Source organism: Corvus hawaiiensis, chromosome 7 (genome assembly GCF_020740725.1).
Source record: "Corvus hawaiiensis isolate bCorHaw1 chromosome 7, bCorHaw1.pri.cur, whole genome shotgun sequence".
Taxonomy (NCBI): domain Eukaryota; kingdom Metazoa; phylum Chordata; class Aves; order Passeriformes; family Corvidae; genus Corvus; species Corvus hawaiiensis.
The window spans coordinates 16,871,814-16,896,883 of NC_063219.1; the positions used below are offsets into that span (position 1 = coordinate 16,871,814).

Below are 25,070 nucleotides of genomic sequence, written 5' to 3' on the forward strand. Positions count from 1 at the left end.
GTGACTGTATTTTCTAGAGGAGATTGTGTATTATGTGGGAAAAGCAAACAAGGCATGAAATTCTCTGAGCTATGATGACTTGCAAGAGACTTGGAAATTGTCTAATGTGGTTAAGGGACTAGACACATTTGTGAGGGTGTATGTGTCTAGACCCCTCCTACCTTTGTGCACAGCACTGCTGTGCTGGTGGGTTGGCATACTGAAGTGCAGTAAGGAGCAAGAAACCAGCTGCAAACCTAAATCTGTTTGTCCAACAAATAACAAATGAATCACCCAGCAGCGTTCCTGGTGACAGACTTGTTTGGTTTTTGTGGATGGCAGCTCAGTACCTCCTGAAAAGAAAGTCTGTGCTGAGGATCACTGAAGGTTAGATGATGACCTCAGTGGTGCCATAATCATGGGTAAGAGTTGGATTTTGAGAAACTTTACGTTATATGAGAGTTGAAGAGATAACAGACTCTAAAAAACTAACTGCAATTAAGTGCTTTCCTTCAAATTATGAAACTTTCAAGGTAATATATGTTAGGCTTTTTCACTCCTGTTCTTTGTCAGGGATGCTTCACTTTGTAAGAAAACCTGTGTTTCCCGTACCAGAAGGGAAGGGAGTGCAGTGATTTATCTGGGACAATTACAGGCTTGATGCCCAGCACCAAAGAATACACACTGAGTTAAAAAATGGAGACTGTTACAGAAGTTGCACCAGTCCCTGGACAAGATTGTGACTTCAGTAGGTATTACTTGATGTGTTTTCAGTTAAGGGTGACAGCAGAAAAGCAAACACCTTCTCTCACTGCATTTGGGTTGGGATAGTACAAAAGGCAAGGGTGGGGGCTGGTTTAAATAAATCAAGAAAAAGGATCCTAAGGATTTCAGAAAGATCTCCATTAGTCCAGATGGCAGAAGAATAAAGAGCTGAAAAAGATGCAGCTGTTTTTTTCTTTTATACTTGGAAAGCTTCAAAGTGAAAACAAGTCCAAAGCAATGTTTCCTAGAAGCAGATAAGAACAGAGGAGGGGGTAATGTTGCTCACTCAAGTCTGTGGAGACCAGAGGGAGAAACTTGAGCCAGGCAGGAGATTCTGAGAAACAGAAACAGGGATAGACTGCAAAGCTCCAGCTGACCTTAATGCAGGCCAGAGCATTGCATTTGTTAATAGTTGTTACTGTTTTATTAGAATAAAGTCCAGCTTACTGAGCTTGATTGTGTTAAGTCTCGACATGGCACTCTATTTACCAGTCAAACAAACGGTCTGGGTTGCTTTAGAAGTCTAGAGAACTATCTCTTTTAAGAAACTAATAGCAAATATTCCACGGTATCTATAGATAATAGCAAATTGCAGTTGTACTCCAGCCAGCATGTTTCTTCTAAATATAGTAAAGGATGTTTTGTAATTTATTTAATTGCTTAGACTTGACAAGGAGCCAGTGCTAACAAACATGCTTTGATAGCAGTAGAGTGCTTGTGGCCTTCACTTGGCTTGGGAGTGTAAATACTGAGAAAAAACGTGTGGAACAGCGAAGAACAACAGCCGTAAAGTCTCGGCTGGTCGCTGTGCAGGTGTGCAAGTCCTGAGCCACAGGAACACAGAGTGACATCTGCATGAGAGAGGACAGGAGCATGAGTCACACATCCTGCAAATCCAGGAAGGACACAGCTCTTCCTGATGTTATGATCAGGCAATTGTAACACAGTTATTTAAGGAAAATGCAAGATAATATGTTCCTATTTATTGGAACTTCACTTTACTAATTATTGGCCTTCACTTCCCACTCCATCTGTTCTGATATCTTCCATAAAAAACCTGTGGGGATTCCTGTTGTTATTGAAAACTATTAGAAAGGCAGTACAACTGCAAGAAGAATAAGATTTTTTTTTATTAATTTTCTAATGCATTTGTCTCTAAAATACTGAAATTCCAGTTTCCTAATGTTTTGTCTCTATCTTCCCCCTCCTCAGCTCCCCTGTCCCCAGTAGACATCATTATTTGTTCATGTACATGATTTTGATACACTAAATGTAAAGATTAAGGCAGTAAGTATTGACGCAGTTTTTTTGAGTATTCATATTATCATAACAGAAATTTTCAATCATTTTTTTCATTATCTTCATATCAAGTGTGTACATAATATTTATGATCTACAGTCTACTTTTTTTTTAATGACCATCCTTCAGTCATAAGGCATTGGAGATGGAAAACAATTAGCTAGGCAAAAGGAATATTAACAATTAATGGAAGTCAAAGTAATCCCAAGTAACTACCTGATAGTTCAACGAGGAAGGCTCTGATCCAATGAAGATATGCTTACTTGTAAGGTTTGTTTTTATTTTTAGAATTCTTACGTGAATAACATGCAATATAGGGCTATACAACTTTTGTAAATGAGTTGCATATAATCATCAGTATTAGATAAGTAAGTGCTGGCTAACTTTTTGGATTGACTAAATGCCAAAGCTTCCATTCATTTCAGCAGCACCAGATTTCGATTTATTTTTGGTGTTGACCTAGTTGGTGGAAGTCTACATGCATTTGAAACATAGAAGTACCCCATTTCAAGGTATCAGATTTTATACAAAAGGAGAATATGGAATTCTGATTGTACACCTTCACAGACCATTCATTTCTATATGGATAATAATGGAAATACTAACTTCATGGTCAAGCATACTGGAAATCATGTTTTAATTTTTAGCAAGAGAATTATTTTCATAATCTGACATTTTTTAGGTAAGTCATTCTTGAGCGTTAACAGCTTAAACTGTACAATATACAGATAATTTGTGCATTGCAGTGAAGTTGCATCAAATGCCTCTGGGTTTGCTGAAACATCTACTGAAAAAATAACCTCCAAATGGAGTGCAGAATATTTGTCATATCATTTTGTACCCATATGTTGCTGTGGAAGGCTGGACCTGGACCAGTGCTTTCCTATCACTTACTTTATGAGTGTTCCATGGAGGGGTTCTTCTTTAGTGCTGTTGAGTAGCCATGATTTCTACACTAGTTCAGGAGCCTTTCCTTGTGGCTCCTGAAAAAAACAAAGCAGCACATCTTTTGAGGATTCACCAGGTTTTATTTGCCAGACATGGATGGGTGTGCACAGCTTGTTTTTCAAATTCGTTAGTAAGCCAATGGAGGTTTAACTATTCCACTGGTGCATGAATAACATTTAGGAGACGCAAACACAGTGCACTCTCCAGGTTTTAAAAGATGTGTATCACTAGCTCTGATGCTAATCATGTCGACTCCCAAAGGAGCTGTATCCTCATTCATTAGTGTTTTAGTTGGTGTGGTGCCCAGGGAACAGAAAACTTGTTAGCATTTTTCCTATTGTCATCTAGGGGCTGTGCCATATCACATATATTCTGGGCTTCTGCTTCAAGTTACTTGTAAAAATAAGTGGCATGGATAGTGAGTTATCTCTTAACATCACATTAATTTGGGAAAATTTGTTGAAGTAATGGTCTTATCTCTCCATGACTTCTTTTGACAGACTGGAATCCATGTGAGTGTTGTAGGTCTCACTTCTCATAATACCATATTATAGGGAAGAAATGTTTGGTCTGCTGAGTGAAATGTGGAAAAAATCTATTTCAATTCTGTATTTATTAAGCTTTATAATATAAGAGGGGTGCATGTGTTAATATTCACCTTCAGCAGTATTATTAGTGGGATACTTCTAGAATAGAATTTGATAGATTGAATAGAATGAAATCAAAGTGTTTTGATTTCAACACCTGCTGTTCAGAAACTCTGAATTACTTTACTTGCACTTAACTTGTTTTTATGAGTTTATCTTAGGCATAAACATCCTCTAATACCCATGTATAGCTGTAAGTAAACAAACAAAATTAGAAAATGTCTAAATCCTCTAAACTGATCATACTGAAAAGGAAAAATGACTAATACTAAGCATTGTGAAATATCTCAGGCACTAGTGTCTTATAAATGCCCAAACAACAGAGTGTTGTGACTTGCAAGTGATTGATTTTTACCTGTCAGGTATGGGGGAGAAAACCTGTGGTGGAAGCAGATCTGAGGCATGATGCAATGGGGGCATAAGATAAAAAAGGAAGAAAACTGTTGATTTTTTATCATGTAGTTAGGTGGAGGGATTTTTATAAACATCTTTTTTTTTCTGCATATCTTTTCATAAAGTTGCATATAAGCAAGTGTAGGAAAGTCTTGTGTAAGTTGGGGTTTTTAGCAGTGCAGGGGTTTTTTTGGGCTTTTTTGTGAGCAATAGAGCTGAAGAGATTTTTATTCAATATGAAAGCCCTAGGTACTACCTCTGACTCTAACCTGTCTGTGAAACTGGATTTTTGAGCCATGCAGAAGTAAATATTTCTGAAAACGTTGAAAGCTTCCTCTGACAAATTAATAAACTGTACTGACACTGTAGGGTCCCAGAAAAAATCTCATAGGTGAACACATGCAGAATTGTCTCAGAATCCTTTCAGGGAGCTGCTTCCACCTTCTGGAGCTCAGAAGGAAAATGCTGTAAATGGACATGACTGAGGTCTAGAGACAGGGTGGCCATGCACACTCTGGCTGCAGTCCATAAGTGGTTCAGCCAATGTGGGCAAAACAAAATGAGCAATTTGTCATCCACCCTCAAAGGGGTAGTGTTGGCTCAAGCAGTGTCTCAAAAACACAGTTCTAAAAAGGTGAAGGGAGGAGAAAGCTCAGAACTAATCCATCACACTAGTTTTATTGCTACTGTTCTGGGGCCAGATAAGACTACTCAACATTACTGTAGAAAGTAAAGGTTCCTCATGGCTGAAAATGGTCAGACAATTCGGGGATGAAAAAGGCAGCACAGCCCGTCCATAAACTGAAAACTGCTGGTGTAATGCACAGAAGTAGTGGTGGGTGTGACTATCTCAGTGTCCCTTTGGAATTTTCCCAAATACTGTCAGTGGTTCAAGTTAAAACAAATGCAAACATGTGCAATCTGAGGTGGATGTAGATTGTCCAGTGCATAGAATTTTGTCACCCAAATACTTTTATTCTGTCCTGACAGTGCATCAGCTACTCTTCCACTGCTCTTGCTCTGAGTATGGATGGCTTCCTTGGGTGGGAGGATTAAAATACTGTAGTAACATCTTTAGGTAATAGGAAAAAGGGAGAGACTTGAGTATGCTTCAGATTTCTCTGTAGTTGCTTTTAATGAAGATGTTGGAAGAGAATGCTTTCAAGTCTGGAATATAATTAATTTCTTTAAGTAAGCTGAAATAATTCACAAAGTATGTTTTATATGAGCATGTTTTGTGATAGAATTGGGTTTTTTGTATAATGGTCTAATAGTCACCCAAATCTGAGGAACTAATGAGCAGGCATTAGTTCCTCACTTTTTTACACTTTTTACACTTTTTTTGTGTTTTTCAGTGACAAAGAAAAGCAGCTGGTGAGAAAATCACAGAGGTAATAGTGTCACAAATAGTTTTCAGGAGGTACAAAGGGTGTTGTGTGCTTAGATTTGACTGAACTTTTGTAGTGACTTGCAAGAAACCACTTTTACTTGAAGAAGAGGAGTAGTGACTGTTCACCATGGCCAAAGTGAACTGTGATTCCCTCTGCCAAAACTGCAGTCGTGCTAGTCTTGAATTCTGTGGTTTTTCTGTGAAGCTGGAAAAGTGGGTGGTTGTTGGTAGAGATTCTTCAAGTCCCTGTGTTGCCTGTCCCCTTGCTGGCAACTCACTCCTGGGGACACATCTTGCCACAGGAGTGACAGATTCAAGACCTTCCCATTGATCCCCAAAAATACCATATGCATTGCTTAATCCACTGCCCCTTATTTGTTAGAGGTGGATTAAATTCGAGTAAAGATGACAACCTTTCCTAACTTCTGTAGAAACATCAGTGTCCCAGTGCACTGCTGTGTATGCGAACGTGGCTGAAGAGGAGCAGCACCTGTTACACAGGGACTTGTTTTTTCAGACAAATATGTGTAGGAAGAAGAAAAACTTTTAATCAAATGAGTCATTTTGTATCATCTGATGAGATGAAAACCTGTTTTTCTCCTCTTAGACGAGGGTAAAAGGGACCAGTGAGGATCAGTGCCTTTTGCAAAGTCTCTCCACAGCTTGGATTCCCGGTACATAAGATAACTCCTGCTGTAGGAGTCAAAATTGAAGTTATAAAGATAAAATACTGATTAACATGTATGAAGCTGAAATAAGCAAATGCCTTTACAAGAAAGAGCAGTTATATTTATTCCAAAGATATACAGGTAGTTTAAAATAATCTGAGTTTGACATGGTAAGTTGTCTTTATCATTAAAATGCTAATGAAATGGTAAACATCTGTTAAATTTATGAAGATAATGAAGCTTGTCAGCAACATCTTTCTTGTTCCAGTATTCCTGCTTAGTTCAGGTCTGGATACAGATTTGCTGGAGTAGTGGCGAGAATCTATCTGACCCTTGGGAGCAATGCCAGTGTAAAACTGCCCTATTGCATTTGATTTGATGATTTTGTCATGAAGTGCTTCTCCTTGTAATTTAGGTCACCTTTACCTGATAATTCCTTCAGAGGCTTTCAGAAGTGGGTCTGAAGGCCAAACTTCAGTCCAACAGGGTTGTCGATAATTTACTGGCAGTTGTTGAAGTAGTAAATTGGCAAACAGAATGAACAAATTTTTTATGATTAATGCCTTCACTGATCAGTCTGGTAGGTGTGTATGTTTTCTGTTCTGTGTGGACTCCAAATGTATTCTGGTCTCTTGGTCATAAATTACTCTGGCAGCAGAAACACCATGGACTGCAAAACTGCAGAGAGATTTCAGATGTCTTTTTCACATGAAAGATTCTGTACTCAAGGAGTACAAAGAAGGTTGCACTTTTTTCCAAGAGGATGCTTAATTTGTTTTTAATTTTTAAAGATTTTATGCCAAATGCTTTCTGTACATTGAATAAGGATAGCATCGGAAAAGTAACTTTGATTTCAAATGTCAGTCACAATTTAAGTCTGTTCTGTTTTGGGGGTTTTTTTTCTTAAAAATTGAGTTAAAATATGTAACCATAGCTTCACTGAAGTATGTTTATGTAAAGAGAGGACAGGTCTTCTTTAACTTCATGGATCTTTAATTGCTTATGAACTTCAAAGAGAAACTTGCAGAAGTTAGATTGATGATGGCCCTTTAGGTAATTGAATACAGCATAGTTCCTGTTTGAATGCAACTCTGAAATCCAAATTATGTAAATCTACTGTTCAGAACCAGCTAGTAGAAATAATCATCATTTTTGCAGTTGAAGATACTTTCTTTGGATAAATTCTCTGACACACTGCTTTCCTATTGATTCATTCATTTTCCATTATGGATATGAATAAGACACTATAGGCGTGTTAGCCTTTAGCTTTTTGAGGTTTGTGACTCCACTTGAATAAGCTTTGACTTACCATTACTTAGGCACAACTGTCAGTTAGTTTCATGGGCTTATGCAGGAACAAACCTGACATTTATGAAAGTATTGGGATAGAAGAAGGGAGAAAATATTTTGGGAAAGTTTCTCAGGCATATTTTTCCTTTCAAGTTGTGCAGATCATTTGGGATGGTGTGAAACAATTCTCTCTCCATAGCATAGAACGGTTGTTGGCTATGGTCATTGACCCATCTTTGTGCAATCATCATGGTTTTCCTATAGAAGAAAAAGAGAATAGATTATAGCCTGCTATTCATCTGCTAGACCATAATATAATGTTTACTGTGCTGCAGCTGGGATCAAAATGACTGTCTCTCCAGCATCAACAAAATTTGGGCTCAGGGCTAGTTACAAGTGTTTGGTCATCCAAAAAATCCATGCAGCTCCATCTGGCTTCTGAACTTAGCTTTCCTCTTGGATACTGCAAGATAGGTTTGAAATTGGGACTGTGGAGGTAGCGCAGTGAAAAGGATGAAAATGTCTACTCTGCCTTCGGTTTTGTGTGTCCTTAACAGGCAGAAAGGGAGATCCCGTAATGGAAGACTGGTGCTCAGGAAGCCAGTATAGATTGCCTGGTATTTTGCAAGTGGATACAAATGATTTGGTTTTGTGGCAGAAGAGAAGGAAAATTGCTTGTTTACTTTTCTAACCCCCTCCTTCTGGCTCTGTCTCAGTCCCCCTCCCCTCCCTCCTGCCCATCCCCTTCCTGGCTGGGTTAGGAAAGCTCAGAGGACTTCCATGAGAAAAAGCTCAGGTATTGTGTAAGCTGTGCTTGAGACAAGGGAAGCTCCTAAGAGGCCTGTTATGCTCCCAGCTGCTGGTCACTGATGAGTGGAAGAAGGAGGTAATTATGGAGAAATTGTGACAGAGGAGAGACAGAGAGTGACTCACCATCCTTTAGAGGTGTGGGACACTTATGTTCCACTGCCTGCTCTGTCAGTGTTGAATTATTTATTCAACCCAGGAAGGAGACACTGAGATTTTTATTTTTTTTTGCACTTCGTATTTCAATTAGGAAAATTTTATTTGAAATCTATTTTGTATGATTTCAGGGAGAAAATACTCCCATAGGCATAGCTGGGAGCTGTGTACTAGGCACACTTACTGTGTGAATAGGGCAGATAGCTAGTTAAAAATGAATTTTTGGACGTCTATGCCTGCCCATTCCTTTGGGATCTTGCTGGGCAATGGTTCTTAAGTGTATATGGAAAAACATTTAGCATACAGATTTCTGGAAAGCTTTTGTTTGGAGAGCTCCAATTTAGAAAATGCTAGTTAGCATTGCATGTAAAGAATTATGTTCATTGATATGCTAGCTGATTATTTAATTGTTGGCTGTTTCCTAATATTTGCCTTGCACTGTAAAAAAGGCAGTTTTTTAGATGTTAGATGAAATGGTGTTTGTGTAGCACCTGATCGTTAGTCAGAAGAGGGAAAAATAACACACAGATCACTATTTGGAAACAAACCTCTGGATTTCTGCATACATGTATTGTCTGGGCTGGCTGATCTAGTAGGCAACCATGAATTGCAAAAGCATCTGACTTTCATGGGCACCCATCCTGGCCTTTTGGCACAAGAAGAATTTTTCAGCTGTAGAAAGGATTTATTCTACCTGCCAGTATGATTTATATACCATATGTCTTCTCTTCAGCATCTGAGTATCCATGGCCATAGGGAAGTGCTCTGCCTCATCTGTACTGTGTGTAAATAGGTTCCTTTTAATGATATTAACTCCTACAGAGCCTTTTCATCATCCCCTGTATAATTTTTTCTTGGCAGTTGTGTCAGCTATACTGTGTGTGTTGCAGAAAGGAGAATACCATGAATTCCTGGTTTTGTTTGCTCTTGGCAGGCACTACTACACTTCCCACCCTTGTGCGTACACCTACTTTGATGATGCAGCCTTCCCTGGATATCAAACCCTTTATGTCCTTCCCTGTGGACAGCAGCTCTGCTGTTGGATTCTTCCCAAATTTTAACACAGTAAGTAAAGGTGTTTCCACATTTAGTTTCAGTGTATGCTTTCCAATCTGGTTCTAATATCAGTGTTGAAGCTGCCTTAAAACAGTGCATTGCTTACACAGTTCTAGGGAGCCCTTTTTTTCTGTGCCATGGTGGTTGCTTTTCCCCTGTATGAAAGGCTTGGAGTGGTGTCCAGCCTTCTCACTGTGAACGGGGATGACTGGTTTTTAGCTTGGTCTATTGAGCTGGTCTTTGCACATTGGAAAAAAACAACCCTATGCTATGATAGAGATTTGAGAAGCAATAGAAAGATTTGGAGCATTTGTCTGTACATGTGTATTTCTATATGCTGGAAACAAGAAAAGCTAATGGAAAGACAGATATGACAGGTAAGACATAGATCCTACTACACTGCTGGGAGTCAGCCTAGGTCTAATACAGCCAGGAAAGCAACTCGAGGATATTGTTATTTCTGTATCATTTCAACACTAAAGGGTAAAACTGCACAGCCAGCCAATGTGAAAAATGTGAACCTGTTATTTTTGCTTTATGGTAAAGCATCTTGGGGGTTTTTTTACAACAAAAAAACTATTGCCAAAATAATACTTCTGTGGTTCTTCATGTTTATCAGAGCAGAAATAACAAAAATACTCTCTTCTGTAGTTCTCACTTCTTTATCAGCTCATAAAAAGGCACTGAGTGGTATCAAAATGATTGTTTGCCACTGCACTTTATCATTAGTGTAAGTGTTTAAGCTAATGGCAACAGGAAGCAAACTGCTGAGAGTAATTTCTGCCCAGTGGGTTTGTAGGTGACTGTCAGCTCAACTTCTGCACATTTCACTTCTCACCGTGGCTGGGGGAGGTGGAAAGGGAAGCGGTGTCATCACCACCAGACAGTAACCAGCTGAACCTCTGCCAAGTGTTTGCTTTCACAAACTAACCTTCTGTCTGAAATTAAAACAACAGCATTATTTTTCTTCATGCCTTGCAAATACACCTTGCTGACAGGCCGTGTGCTACAGCACGCAGTGATGTGGGGTGGTTGTGAGGTAACTTATGAACCAGCTTCTCTCCTGTGTCAGCAGCCCAGCATATAACCAGTAACAAATACCACTAATTCATTGCAAAACATGTATGCGAAAATTGTGCATTTATCAGGGAGATGTGGGGATGTGCATCTGCACAAAGATATAAAAGATTTTTAAAAATCCAGGCGCATTAAAAGAGCAGGCCCAAAACTCAATACTGTATTAAGAAAGCAGTGTGTCATTTGCATATCTAGGCATGATGCATTCATATTAATTTTCCACCCTCTTCCTAATACTCTCAGGAATTTTATTTGTTACTGATTTGTCTGCTTTTCAGTTGCACAGGTTTTCTAGATAAGCTTTTTCACCGAACTGTTCATTAAGACTCAGAGAAACTTTTCTTTAGAGATGTAGTTTTAGAGTCAACCAACCATTATTTGCTTTCTGGTGGTATTACTGAATATCAGAGTCGCAGTAGCCTCTAGAGGCAGATTAATTTGGATATTTACACTGGTTTTGCCTAGTTTATATTTATCTAGGTTACTTTTCATTTGCCTAATTCCTGGTGTGTTTATCCTTCACAACTGTCATTCCTCTCCAAACTTCTGTAGGTTTTATTAAAAAATAGACCTGGGGTAATTGGCAAACATTGTCAGCTTGGTGTCTGCTTCCTCCCTTGAAATTCTTGATAATTACATAAAATCATGCTGCTGTACACCACAGATATTGCATGTTTAAGCTCTTTATTTTGAGAAACAGTGGTTCAGGTTCTCTATTTCTAATTTGCAGACTTTGCCATTTATCTTGCAGGTATTGATTTTCCGCAAGAGTCTTTCATAATGCACTTCAAAGCTCATTGGAAAACTAAATCTTTCATGATTATCTACTGATAGGCACAATGAATGCCAGCTGTCATGCACTTCCTTTATTTCGAACTTAGCACAACCTGTGCAAATGTAGATTTCTAGGTTTATGCATATATAATCTTTTTTTTTTCCCCCACTCTAAAGTGATGGCAATAGTATGTAAAAGTGTCTAAAAACCATTTTTCCAGAAGATAATTTTGAGTCATAGAAGCTAAATCCAGTTGATCCATAACATATGCATCATCCACAGAGCCACAATCTTTCATCTTATGCAGGAAACGAATATTAGAATGGCCAAAAAAGCCATTATTTGTTTTATGAGCCAGTCAGGAAATCTATGCACTTCATTCAAAGGAGGACTTATCAAGGACTGCAGACAGGGAAACCTCCAGTGTGCTTCCCTTCATCTCTTTGCCTTCCGAAGGACTGAGGGGACCCTGCCAGTGTGCTGGTTGTGCTTGCATGTGTTCACTGAAGGTGGCAAAAAGAAACGGTCTGAGACAAAACTTCTTTGGATCCACCTGCATTTTCAATGGCTGTGAGGTACAGAAACATTTTTCTAAACCTTGCCAGGAGGTGGTTTCTAACTTAACATCAGTGGCCTTAAAGAAGAAAAGTTTCTGCATGGGAGCCTAATACAATAACTACCAGGGCAGAAAAACAAGGTAAAATGTATTAACTACAAACATCTTCAAAGGAACACCCCCTACAGTTTTTCCCCAAAAGAACTTCTCTTATTTATGGAAACATTTAAAATCTGGGGTAAACCCTTTCTTATTTAGTTAACTTTGACAGTTTTCAGTTCTAAAAACATCTGTGATTCTCTAGATAAAACATTAGTGTTCCCATTTTGTTTGTGGAAGTGTTCTGATCACTAGCTTCTCTCCACATGGAGTCTTCCAGCTGAAGCACTGAGCAGACCCTGATTTTGTAAAAGAAATGCCTACCCCAATCATATCTTACTTTCTTGATGGAATTGTGTGATTTAGTTTTAACTGTCTCCCTTTTGTTTCTCTTTAAATCATTATTAGTTCTAAATATGCTGTGGATATATGTATAGTAATTGTCAGTTCATGCCTCAATTAAATTTGCCTTTGTTCATTAGGACTTATTATATAGGAAAAATTATTTGGGGAATGATTGTACTATCTCACTGGATACATGTCTTTATTCCTCAGTAAGGGGAATAAAGCTTTTTTGTTTCAAGAGATCAGCCAGAAGGGGATCTTGTAAGGGCAGAATGAAGGATTCCAAGCAACGAGGGATTGCAGAATAGGTGCTGTCTTCCGTGGTCTTTTCATATCAACAGCAAGTAGTTTTGTCAGAACAGCAGAGGCGTGATCAGACTGTCAGGGTCTGAACCTGAGTTGCTGCATGGAAGGACAAACCCTCTCCCAGAAATGCTGCAGCAGTGGATCCAAAGGTGACATCATGTTTGTCCTGGCATCAAGTTCCAAATGCTCTTGCTGAATACCCCTCTGTCTGAAATGCAGAGCTTGAATCAAATTATCAGTTATTATTACTTAAAGTGTTCTTGTTTATAAAAAACTGGGAAACCTCATTATAGGAACTTCCCATATTGGTATTTCCAGTTTGGGATGGATGTGGACCAGAAGGTATTGTTTATACAGAGTTCTTTTTCAGCACACTGAAATGACTCTAAAGATGCCTTAACCGGTTAATAACTTGCATTTTGATTACATGTAGAAATATGTAACTCAGATCTATAGTCAGTGGAAATCAAAGTTAAGATTACTGTGGTCCCCACTGTGTGTTTATTATAACAATACAGAAGTTTACACTCGCTGGCTTCCACCACACAGCTTCACTTTCTGTACCATTCTTTCTCTAAAACCTCACTGATTCTTTATCTCCTGTCATCCATCTTGTGTACTGAATGATGAAAGGATACTTTGTGATCAAATCATGGTACATGGGCTAAAGTGGCTGAAAGCCAGGATTTGTCTTGCAAGATCAAGATCTCTTTATGATCACGGTCTTCATCTCCCTATATAAAGATTGTGTACTCCCCAAAAAAAGACATCTCAAAACTCCAGCGTATTCTGCCTTGTCCTGAAAGGAGAGCAGCACAACGTGACTCATATTTAGTTGAAGTGGTACAGCCAGGGACCCGTCAGTCTGCACAAAAACATTATCAGCAACTTCTCAGATTCTATCACCATAGAAAATAATCAGCAATTCATATGCTTCTTTCTGAGTCTGTTACGGCCTCAGGGGTAATCAAAGATTAGAGCATCTCTTGTAGCTTTCACATTAGTGAAACATTTTGCATCTAACTAGCCCATGATTGGTTTCTAAATGCTAGTTCATACCCTTCATGTTTTAGAGGACACATGGGTTAATGTGGCCTAGTTATTGCTTCAGTGTCTATTTCTCTTCAAGTAGCTTTATGCTGATTCTTTATATTACAGTTCTCTCTGTCCCCTTGCAAAGTGGACCAGAGATATTTTACATCTGCCAGTGAAGGTGAGCCAGCTGGAATGTGCTACAGGAAGGGAAGAGGGGCTGACTAGTAACTTAGTCAGAAATTTCTGACTCTTCTCCAACATTAGCCCTGCCTGGGCTAAGTATCCCTGGCCTACCCCCAAGACAACTACTGGGAGGAACTAATTTGCTCTTTCCTCTTCTGCATTTTCAATTATTACCCACATTTTTGTTTGCTGCCTGTCTCTTTCTCATTTGAAGGGCCCAGTAATCACCAAGGCAGAAGCCAAGTTCAGCAGATAAGAGCACAGGGCACTCGTATCACCAGCTTCACTCGCCCTTCTGCGCCAAGTGCCTCTTCTGCCTTTGGCAGGATGCTGTGGCTTGGGAGCTTTCTCTTTCCTTCGCAGGGTCTGAATTCAGCCACTTAACAGTGCCAAAGTATGCTTTGCAGCACAGGATTGTATATGGCAGGAAGAGATTACAAATGCAGCCAACCGGATGGTGCCAGCCCGTTATCTGTGGTCCTTTTTATCCAAGTACCCTGTCCCTGTGCTCTGATTTCCCCTTTTCCCTTTCATGGAATGCTGGAGGGAAGTGACCTTTTCTGATCCTCTCCATCTGACTCCGGAGAGGAGGTGAAATTTTTTAAGAGCCATACTTTACACTCATTAACAACACAGAAAGGAAATTCAAACAATTGACTTAGGAGAAGTGTTTTTCAGTGTAGCTGGATATTTTTCTGCAGGATTTTCATTAGTTGGGGTTTTTGTAATTAAGAAATTGTAAGGTTTTTCTTACAAACCTTTTATACCCTATTTTATAGTCATGCAGGCACAAAAGGACTTCAGGTTTGCCTTTATTCCTGTTTTGAAAACTTAAAAACATTCCTGTTGCACTTTTAGTTCTTATGGTTATAAAAGTTCATGTTTTTCAAGTCATAGCCAGAATCATCCAATTGACAACATGAGGAGTCATCCTATTGCCATTTATTAAGGGAATAAAAAAGTAATAGGTGTTTTCTGAGATAGAGGTGAGGACAGCAGAAGTTCAGGGACCACATAATAAAGCCCAGGATTCTGTCAGCACAGAACTCTGTTCTGTGACTAGTCTTTGCTATCTCCTCTCCAAGCACCTGGCTACAGAGCCCCTTTACTCTCCATGTCGTCATCTTCTCAATTTTCTGTTGTCCTCCCTTTCCTTTGTATCCTTACGCATTTTTTATCTAGCCTGGAATCCCTCTTTGTCTTTCTATGGCTTTGATGCAAAGCAGCAGAGAACTCTTTCAACTGTGGTAGAAGTTTTTGGAAAAATTCTTCTTAGCCTATGGAAGCCCTGAAAAGTATTTGTTGAAGGTGGTGTATTTTTCCCACAAAATACGTGAGTCTTTTCCTGAAACTTTAAAAAACCACTGAGCTTGAAGAAAACACCTGGTGAGACACACTGAGTAAGATAGGGGAAAAAAGCTGCCAAAAGCAGAGAGTTCTGTTCTCAGTTGACTTTTGACAGATTTTATGGTTTCTGGTATTTTAACAGAAAGATGCCAGTTCCCTAGTTCCTGTCAGGAATCTCTCAAAGAGCATCCCTGTTAAATTGGTGAGCCTAAATAAGCACTTTTCTACCTCTTTTTCTAGTCTATCATACATACCGTTATGAGGGGGGAAAAGTGTTTATTAAAATAATACAGTCAGGCTTTAAGGGAGAATCTCTTCAAATATTAATTAGCTTATAGATTTTCCTGTTGCTTTTGTATTTTCGTGAAGAGGAATTGGATGGATGAGCTTCCTTCTCTCAGTTTCCAGATCAGCAGGCAGATAGGAAACGCTGTCTCTAAGGAGAAAGTGTACTAGCATGCACTGATGAAGAACAGAAGTCACCAGGTGCAGAAGCCTTTTCCTACCCCTTTGTAGGAGTTTGGCATCAACAGTGTGGATTTTGAAAATGGTTCCTAAATTGCTGCATTACATGCATTATTGCATGTAAAAGTAATTAGGTCATCACCCTAATTCTTTAAAGAGATACAATTTCTATGTACAAATCCTGCACTTCGCTGAGTACTCTGGAAAATCTGTTCCTTGGCTATGTGGTTTATATCTTTCTTAACAGAAAGCTTGGAGTTACTCTTTCTAACATTTAAGCAATATTTATTTATTTCCTAGTCAGCTTATTTATTTTCCTCGTCAGCACAGGAAAGCTCAGAAACCTTCTTCATTGACTTGCTTTCTTCTCAAGTTAGTAGTATGTTCCTGACACAAGAAAGCTTTTAGAAGAGAGAGGGCTGTTATTCATAAATATTTTAGGCATTAGGTGACTGAAGGATGTTTTGCACATAGACTGTGATGAAAACATCTCCCCTCAAAGCAAGCAGTCTCAGAATTGTAGTTCAGGACAAGTAACACGTGTTGTACCACTCTGCTTACAAAGATTTTGCTGGTTTCTAATTACAAGCCTAAGTTCTACAAGTTCTAAGCAAAATTCTAGAGCAGCTTTAGAGAAAAGTAATTCTCCCTATGTCTGATGAAGTGGCTGCTTTTGCAGCATCCTGTCTGTACACGTCTAGCTTTCCTGGCCTGCCTTACACCTTTGTCACGCATTTTCCATGAGCAACTGAGAATTGCTGCAATAATTATTAATATATTATAAAAATGTAGCTAAAATTTAATTCTTTTCATATTCATTCCTTCTGAATGTGGGTGTACTAGTGGTCTTTTATTCTAAATACAGTCAATTTTATGACAATCTGAAGGCACTGTATTGCAGTTTAAAGCCACAGTGTGAAACTTGTCTTTCCTTTGCATACTTGGAAACCAGCAATACCCAGGTTTGGAGCACCAACCAGTTCATTTCAAGTAACAGAGCAAGGTTGATTTAAAGAGCTGTGCCTTTTGGACCAGCCTTCTCTATATTCGATAGGTCTGTTTTCACCATGAACTTCAGGTGCTTCCCCAAGTTACCACTAGGGAAAGAGGAGCACATTTCTTGCTCTTGTATTTGTTAGACAAGACAGGCTTCTACCTGACTTTGTTTCTCATTTATTTAAATTTAAAGAAAAAATCCCCACCAAACATTAAAAAAACCCCGAAACCAACCATATTTGATACTACATTAAGTTTCAGAACAGGCTTAATTAGAGGAATCCTTTAAAGATTTGTATCTAAATACAGTGCTTTTTTAATCAAAAGCATTTTGAAGTTTGTTTGTGTAGTATGTGGTATTGATATAAAACCCCAAACAAATAACAACAAGAAAACCAAACTCAAATCAGAAGCATCATTATTAATTTTTAAGTGAAAAAAGCTTTATTTCTTATATACTGTGAAAAGCAGAAGACAGCTATGAAAATAGTTAGACAATTCTTGGTTCTGATTTGCTTCTCACTTATATTTAGGCATTTTATAAATTCATAATCCAATATCGGTATACACATAAATTTTATCCTCTTACTAGTTTTTTTTTTCCACTATGTGAAAAGTAATGCTATTAATTCATTTCAGAAGGCTAGATTTCTTGTGTCTTTATTCTCTCCTAGTCACAGAATTAATCAAAAGCTCTGAATTTGTCCTTAACCTCTCTGCACAGTTCAGAACTGTAGAGGAAATTCAAGTGTACCTAATGCGATACCATTCATCTTTTTGTTTTGGTGCTCTGGAGCAGCCTGGGAGCAGGAAAACTCATCAAAACTTAGAGCAGACTTTTAAGAAGAGAAGGGTCATAGCTAAGGACCATCTCAAAGATGAAAGCAAAAGTCAGGAATCTTGTTTATACCATGTGCTATCTAAGCTCCTTTTCTGAGTACAAACTCTTAGGCCTGAATCTTTTGGCAGGATTTTGCTGAAAGGTACCTTTTCATATTATTTTACCTATTTGTATTATTTTACTGTCAGTTGGTAAAAGGTATTGTAACAAGAATAGTTTTGCTTTCAGAGTATGTTATTGGTTTGTTTTTCAGCAAGTCTCAAACTACAGTATGTTTTTATTTTTTGCTGGTAATTTTTTTGCAAGACGGTAATGATTTTTTGTTTAGCTGAACACAGCTGAGTGCTCTGAATAACATCAGCTTTAATAATAAATAGCAGTTATATAGCCCCTTCTATCAGATGGTTTTAACATGTTGTTTAGACCTTTCATCTTTCTTTATGGGGTTGCAAATATTTTTATCCCCATTCTACAAATGAATAATATAAGGCTCAGATGAAATTATTCATATACAGTTAAAGTTGTGAGCCAGCATAGCCACAGAGGGAAAGAAAACTGTTATATTCCTTGAGCATTAGCTTAACCGTTGGATTTGGACCTTACTCTTTTTCTCAGGTTTGGTCTGTCTCTTAGCAGTTCGTTTTACAGATCCAAAGTATTGTGCAATGGTAGAGGAGTAATCTGGATGGATTAAAAAAGAAGCTGCCCAATACTTAAAGCTGGTTCAGTTTCATATAAGAAAAAGCACTGAGCTGCAGATACTTGCTTTTTTACTTATTCTCCATTTGTTTGGTGGGGAATTCTCTTTTATCCTGAAACATTCTCAGCAGCTTTCTGTTTCTTTATTTCACTCATGAAAGTCTCCCTTCTTGTCTGGAGCAGAACATTGGACAATTTTTACCATAAAGGTTAAATCTATTCTTGGTGTTCTCATAACCAACTCAATCCTTTAATGTATTTATATCCTTGCTTGAGAATAAGCCTTAGAAGAAGCAGAGACCAGATTTAGGTGGTTTTTTCTGTGATGTCTCATCAGTTCTTTCTTTGGGTCAAGTACTTCTATAGGAATGAAATACTACATTTTCATTCTCTTTTACACAAAGATTTCTAAAATAGCAAACAGCAGTGGTATTTAATTTTGGAAAATTCTTTCTAAGACTATCCTGATTATAATTTTCTAACCCAGAAACTTTTTTTAGCATGCAATAAATATACAAGCATGAAGGGAAGGAAGGGCAGAGAAAATATTCACAACACTGAAAAAATAATAGTAAAAAGTAATTAAAAGTTGTTTTCTCAATTACCTTTTGACCTCTATGCTTAATTATCACATTACATGGAAAGAAGAGAGAGGTAGGAGGAGTTGACAGTTTATTTATCTTTGATTTTGATCTTTAATATCAGTTACTTGGTGTATGCTAGAGTAGTGCAAAGACAGAGGAGGCCAGAAAAGCAAAATATTAGAAAATCCTTCGTTTTGTTTCAGTTGTTCCTTTTGCTTATGTTGGTTTAACCCATGATTTCAGAATTGGGTTAGGAGAAAGAAAATTCTACTGAGAAGACTGGGATTCATCAGTAGCCTCCTGATCTTGGTCCAGCAATGGTTTTCAAATTCCTAAGTGCAGACCTTACTGAAAGCAGTCCCTGCTTTAACATAAGATTCCCAGTGTGGTGCTATTTTAGCCCTCTACGAGGCTGGGTCAGAAAACATCCTAAGTGAGAGAAGGATGTGTGATGGTGAAATTACTTGTGCTAGCACACGGGATGGATAAATGTGCATCATCAGTAAAGATTTCCCAAGTCGATGCTGAGGAAAGATGATGAATGCACTTCTTGTTAAAACAGAAAGGATGTCATTAGGTAGGTAAAGAGAAAGTATATTTGAGCATTTGTTCTAGCTTTTAGTACCTGTGCTTCAGTGGCATATTGAAAATCTGAAAAGGAGTTGGAGAAAAGCTAGCAAAGGAATCAAGGTTTGTATTGAGAGCAGCTTAAGGAACTTGGTTTTTCAAGGAGGGGGTTAAGAGCTAACATGATTGCAGTGTATGAGTGCCTGCACTATTCAGGAGGTATTTGAGGTTAGAGTGACCTTTAATAGAGAAGCACAACTAGATTGAGTAGCTTATAATAACTCAGAAAAGCATTGCTTCCACAGTGATGTAGATTAACCTGTTTGGAAACTTTTAAATCAAGCTGTTGAGGTGGTTTTTCTCCTAAAATTTAGGCTCTGGTTGACCACAAATTATTGGACTTTGTAATAGGAAGGACTGAACCTTTTCAATGAATGAAATTATGTCATAAATTTTTCAGGAAATCAGATGTAATGGTTCCCTCTGGCCTAACCCAAATCTGTAAATCACTTCAGACATCGCATTCAGTATTCTGTGTGATTGTGAATGCAGGCACACAACGAGAATCAGCCTCTTTTTCATTTTTCCATGCAAACTTTACTTTAGAAGGGGAACATGCAAAAGGGTAGCATACCCAGAGGCTCTGCATTATACCATAGGGCTGGACATAATATAGGGAGGGAGAATTAACTGCTAGGAACTGGAGATGGAAAATCAGTCTCTGAAGTCCAGGGATATAGCCCTGCACGTTAACAGAAATAACGTGAAATTTGCAAAAGCAAAATTAGCTGAACGTAATCTAAAAGGAAAACGAGAAAGCTGAATTTATTAGTATTTCTAATACTTCTTTTAAGATCTAAAAGGTTGTTTTCAGCTTTGAGTGTCCTTTTAGTTGTCTTGTACTAAAAATGAAGTAGAAGTGTAAACACCAAAGGTGCTCTTTGCTTTTTTATTTTTCAGTACTCACTCTTATTTCAGCAACTCTCCATGGACAGCTGTAGTATCTGACATGTTAACAAGTGAATTACAGCAAGATTTTTGGTTTGTTTTAAGATGCTTCCAGGCTGATTACACTGACTAGTAGTAGTGTGTGGAGGTCACAGCTGTCACAGCCACTGTTTTCCCTCAGGGAAGTTGCAGCTTGCTGCCAAATTGAGGGGACAGACAAACACAGTGAGAAGTTGCATTCAGAGAGATTTGCCTTCAGAGTACAATGTTGTTGTTGTATTTTAGGAATCATGTGTAAGGGAATGCAGATGCTAGTCCCTGTGGTCTGAATTCTTTCTCAGTGGATGCTTATGTTTTTCTGCACTTGGGGAAAGACATCTGCTCAGAATTTTAAAAAGAAAAAGTAAAATCATGGATTTGCTGTAACCTGAGTATGGTTGGGTTTGATTTCCCTGAGATCCAGATTTCATGCTCTGTGCAAATGTGCTATGTGTAAGTACACTGAGAGAGCCTCCTAAAAAAAATTCTTAAAGCAACCCTCAGTTAGACTACAGGATTGCAGTAAAAAGAACTTTATAATGTTGTAAAACAATTATTCTTTTTGTTCAATGAAGCATTTGCACAAGTCTCCAAATCAGCTGCTGAGAATCTGAGTTATTGACCATCTACATCTGCCTGTTTTTTAACAGCCCCAAAATGTTGTGAGGAGCATAGAGACAGGTGTAGGGAGGTAGTGTTTAGAGAGCTGCAGGCTCACTGTACAGAACTACATCTCTGTGGAGACACTCTGTGCTACTCAAGGAGAGCTGATGCACAGGGAATATTGATGGCTTTCATGCAAGAAAAGAAAGTTGTTCACATCACAGAATGATTTATGTTGGAAAAGGCCCTTAAGATCATTGTGTTCAGCTGTTAATGCAGCACTGCCAAGCCCGCAACTAAACCATATCCCTCAGTGCCACATATACCCTCTTTTAAATATCTCCAGGGATGGAGACTCCACCACTTCCCTGGGCAGGCTGTTCCAATGCTTGATAACCCACCCTTCCAGTAATACATTTCTCCTTGTATCCAATCTAAGCCTCCTCTGGTACAATTTGAGGATGTTTCCTCTTGTCCTGTTGCTTGATACCTGAGAAAAGATAGTGACACTCATTTTGCTACAATCCCCTTTCAAGTAGAGCTCCGTCAGCAGAGCTGACACAAGTGCTCCTGGTGATGCAAAATAAGCAATGAAATGTATAACAGAATTGCAGTGACTTGAACACTAAATTATGCTTAGAATTAGTCAAATGGGAAATATGTTCCCTGTTGGAACAAAAGCAGCACAAACGTGGAGAGAAGAGATTTTTGCTGGTTTATGTCAGCCAGGCATGTCAAGCATGACATCACAATGTTAATGTTTCTGATTTTTTGCTGGGCATTTTAAGTATGTGCTTTGCTGAGTATGTGTATTCACTTCTGTCACTCTTTTAGTCATTATTATATGTACAGTTATGGTAGGGGGCTGTGTATATATGGCAGAATTTATGATAAGCTTCACTGTATGATCATTCTTCACAGTGGCAGCATGCTTGACTTCCATAACAACTGGAGCTTAAACACATGAGGAGTTACAGAACTTAATTTAGATGTTGCATTGGTATTTTATGTATGCCAGTGGTTTTTTCCAGAGGGAAATACTGGATTATATTATCAGTTTGTTCCACATACAGTTTAAAACCTCTCTTTATCAGAGTAAACCAACACAGTATGCTGAAGGCTGCTCTCTGTGTTTTTCAGCAGCTTTTTATGCTTGGTGGTTAAGTGATACTGAGTTACATCTTTCATACCCACTGCCAATATTATGTTTACAAAATCTTGTCTAACAGTTAACTCTGTATTTGACCCAAGAGTTACATCACGATAAGACGGTAACAGGGCGTACACTGCCAGTCACAGTTTTAAACCTTACTCAGGTTATATTTATGTTTCTGTTAAGAAAAGACAGCACTTACCTCTCCTCAGGATCATTGCAGTTTTTTTCTGAGGCTCACAAACTGGTGTTTGTACTCTCTGCTGTGTATAAAGAGATCTTTCAAAATAACCAGAACTTCAGTTCCACCAAATGACTTCTCCCTGACCATGTTTTTTTTCTCATCTTCCTGTACCTACTTTCATGTCTCTTTGTAGTCTGATTCCTTTCCCAGGAGTCACCAGAATAATCTGTGGTACCATGATATACAGCAGGGCAGGGAGAGTTGCTGGTAGCAAGAATGATAAGAGAATTCAAGGATGAACTTCTTGAATTGCTGATGATAAGGTGTAACAGCTCATCTAAAATTGCCTTTGTACCTGAGGACTAAAAAGTGGCAAATATGATGCAAGTTTTAAAACCCATTCCATGGAGCATGAAAGGGTTGTTTTTGGGTTTTTTTACCAGGAAATGAACAGGTATCTCAATAAGAACAGTATAATAGAATTCCTAGTCCTGTAAACTGCCTGTAAAGTGTCAAAATAATTCCTTTTTAAAGAGAAATCCTTCTTTACAAGCCTGTTTGTAGGGGTCAACAAACATGTGAATAAGGATGTTTAAATCTATGGTCTGAATTACTGAAAGGATTTTCACAGAACCCCTTGGCAAAGATTTTTTTTAAAAAACTAACTGGCATAAGAGGATCCTTGCATGACAGAAAGATGCTTGGGAGGTAAGTGAGCTGAGGAAGCTTGCTATTGGCAAAGTTCTCCAAGGTAGTGAGGACTAAGAAAGACCACAAAAACTGTGAAAGACCTTGATGAGACTGACAAGCCAGACAACAATGGTTGGTGAAGTTAGATCTAGATAATTCTAAAGTGAGGCACACAGAAGTAAAGATTCACAAAACTTCACACAGAAAATAGCGTGCTGGGAATTGGCCATCAAGACTTGGGAGTGAGATCTCAGGTTTATAATAGTGGTTTCTTGAAAACATCAGCTCAGAGTTCAATACTGATCTACCCAGAGTATTTTATATGGTTCCTGTCCATATCTTCAATATATTTAATAGAATTAGTTAAATTTTGGTGGAATTGAGATGGGCAACAAGAATGTAGAAAGGAAGGGAATGATTTCCGTACGCAGAATGACTGAGCAGAACAGAGATAACTGGGGGTGTGGTACAGGTCTTATAAAATTGAATGGTATGAAGCTGTATTTAAACAAAAAGAATTAATTTCTTGGCACAGCAGACTGTAGGCATTGGAACTGCATGCAAAGAGTGCAAACTGGTTTACATCAGTTTCAGGGGTAACTGTGCAAGAGGAAGTCACTGGAATTTATCAAATACACAGAAACACCTGACTCTGGAAAATTTTTGGTGGGAAAATATGAAAAAAGCAGCAGGAAATACAATGTCTGTTTGTGCTGCTCCTGTTCTGTCCTGTCTGTTGCTAGACTTATATTTTTTAAGTGCTTTAAAAGTTCTCATCACAAGTCTTGGTAGCTGTAGAGTATTTCTGTCTGAATTTCCTTAATCCTCGCTCATGTCAATAGTTTGGGTGGTTTTAAGGAGCCTCATCGCAAAAAAGATAGTATCTTCAACTTTCTTGGAAAGACATTTTTAAATTTAACTTTTAGTTAAACCAATAGAAATAGGAGAACAACACTAACAGGTTGTTAAACCTAGTTATGGCTACCAGAGCACTATGAATTGCTGTATTAATTCCCCCTGTAGCGTAAACAGCGTAGTGCAGATTTTTATTTGCATTTGTGGTAGCTTGTTATTATGTGGTTAGCTTCTGTTATTATTTTGTTTTATAGATCTGGTTCTTAAATACTGGTGCTCCCCACTGGGCAAACTATGCCGTGTCATTTCTTAATAAATACCTCAACAAATAACTCTCTCCCTCTTTCCTACTCCCTCCTGCCCTGCAATGAAGAGGATAATTTTGTATAGTGATCTAAGATCAGTTTACCCTGCAGCATTAATCTTCTAACAGAGAGATACTATTTTATTTTTCCAGCATGCTGTAATCCACCCCAGTTTCTGATGTATTTAAAGCGTATTAATTGTTAATGTTGCACTTCTTGAATTCTAATCATGACCAGGCTGCATGCAGGGCTCCGGTTTGGGAAGGATCGTTAACCGCTCCCCGGGGGATCACAAGTGGTACTTTCTGGAGGCAGTGTGAGCTGCATTATTTTTCTAGATTTGTGTCCTTGTGCTGCTACATCTGTTTGAAACTGGGACTGTGTGCATAGTCTGCATTGTGGGGTTGTGAAGTGCCTTGCCTTGCACTAGCACTGTGGATTGTTATTTGGAATGCACAGAGGAGTCACTGATCACTGCTTCTTCCCTTTGTATTTTTTTTTTAAACGGGACTGCAGACACTAGTGGGTATTTTTGCTATTTCTTTTCACCGATCTCAGACACTTCAAATGGTTGAGGTACTTTTGAGCATTACTCTTTTCTTCTAGATTAACTGATTAACAATTAGTAGTTAAGTTGAAATGTAAAACATTTTTTCCATTTAAGGAAAAATCCAGCCAACTCTTCACTAATACAGCAATCTTTTAACATGTATTATAAATGTAGTATGTATTGACTGTCATATCTATTATAAAGTGGATGCTCAAAAAACTTTTTTAATATGCATGTATAATTGTGATGTACTGTGAAGGGTGATGCCATAAATGGTACAAGTCAGAAAAATTTTTTTTATTGTGTTTTAAGCTTTTAGACTTTGAGCTCTCACTATGTCATAGAAACAGGAAACAAGGGTATTTATTTCAAGTTTTTCTTAGCTTTTGTCACATTCATTACAACAATACTGCATCATTTAATAATTCAGCAGATCATTCTAGACGAGGTGGTTTTAATTCTGTATTGTC

The 25,070-nt window shown here is 38.3% G+C and overlaps 1 protein-coding gene across 8 annotated transcripts in view; it reads left to right on the plus strand.

Annotated features, from left to right (window-relative positions):
- Positions 1-25,070, plus strand: part of ZNF385B (zinc finger protein 385B) — a 165,792-nt gene that overhangs the window by 100,163 nt on the left and 40,559 nt on the right. For 5 of the 8 annotated variants that reach the window (XM_048309873.1, XM_048309872.1, XM_048309871.1 and 2 more), the window contains one exon: positions 9,277-9,407. The exons of 2 other annotated variants lie outside the window; for them this stretch is intronic. In XM_048309873.1, coding sequence (XP_048165830.1) covers positions 9,277-9,407 — 131 coding nt within the window. Of the gene's footprint in view, positions 1-9,276; positions 9,408-24,541; positions 24,627-25,070 lie in introns of those variants that run through there. One more of the 8 variants, XM_048309877.1, reaches the window with a different exon arrangement.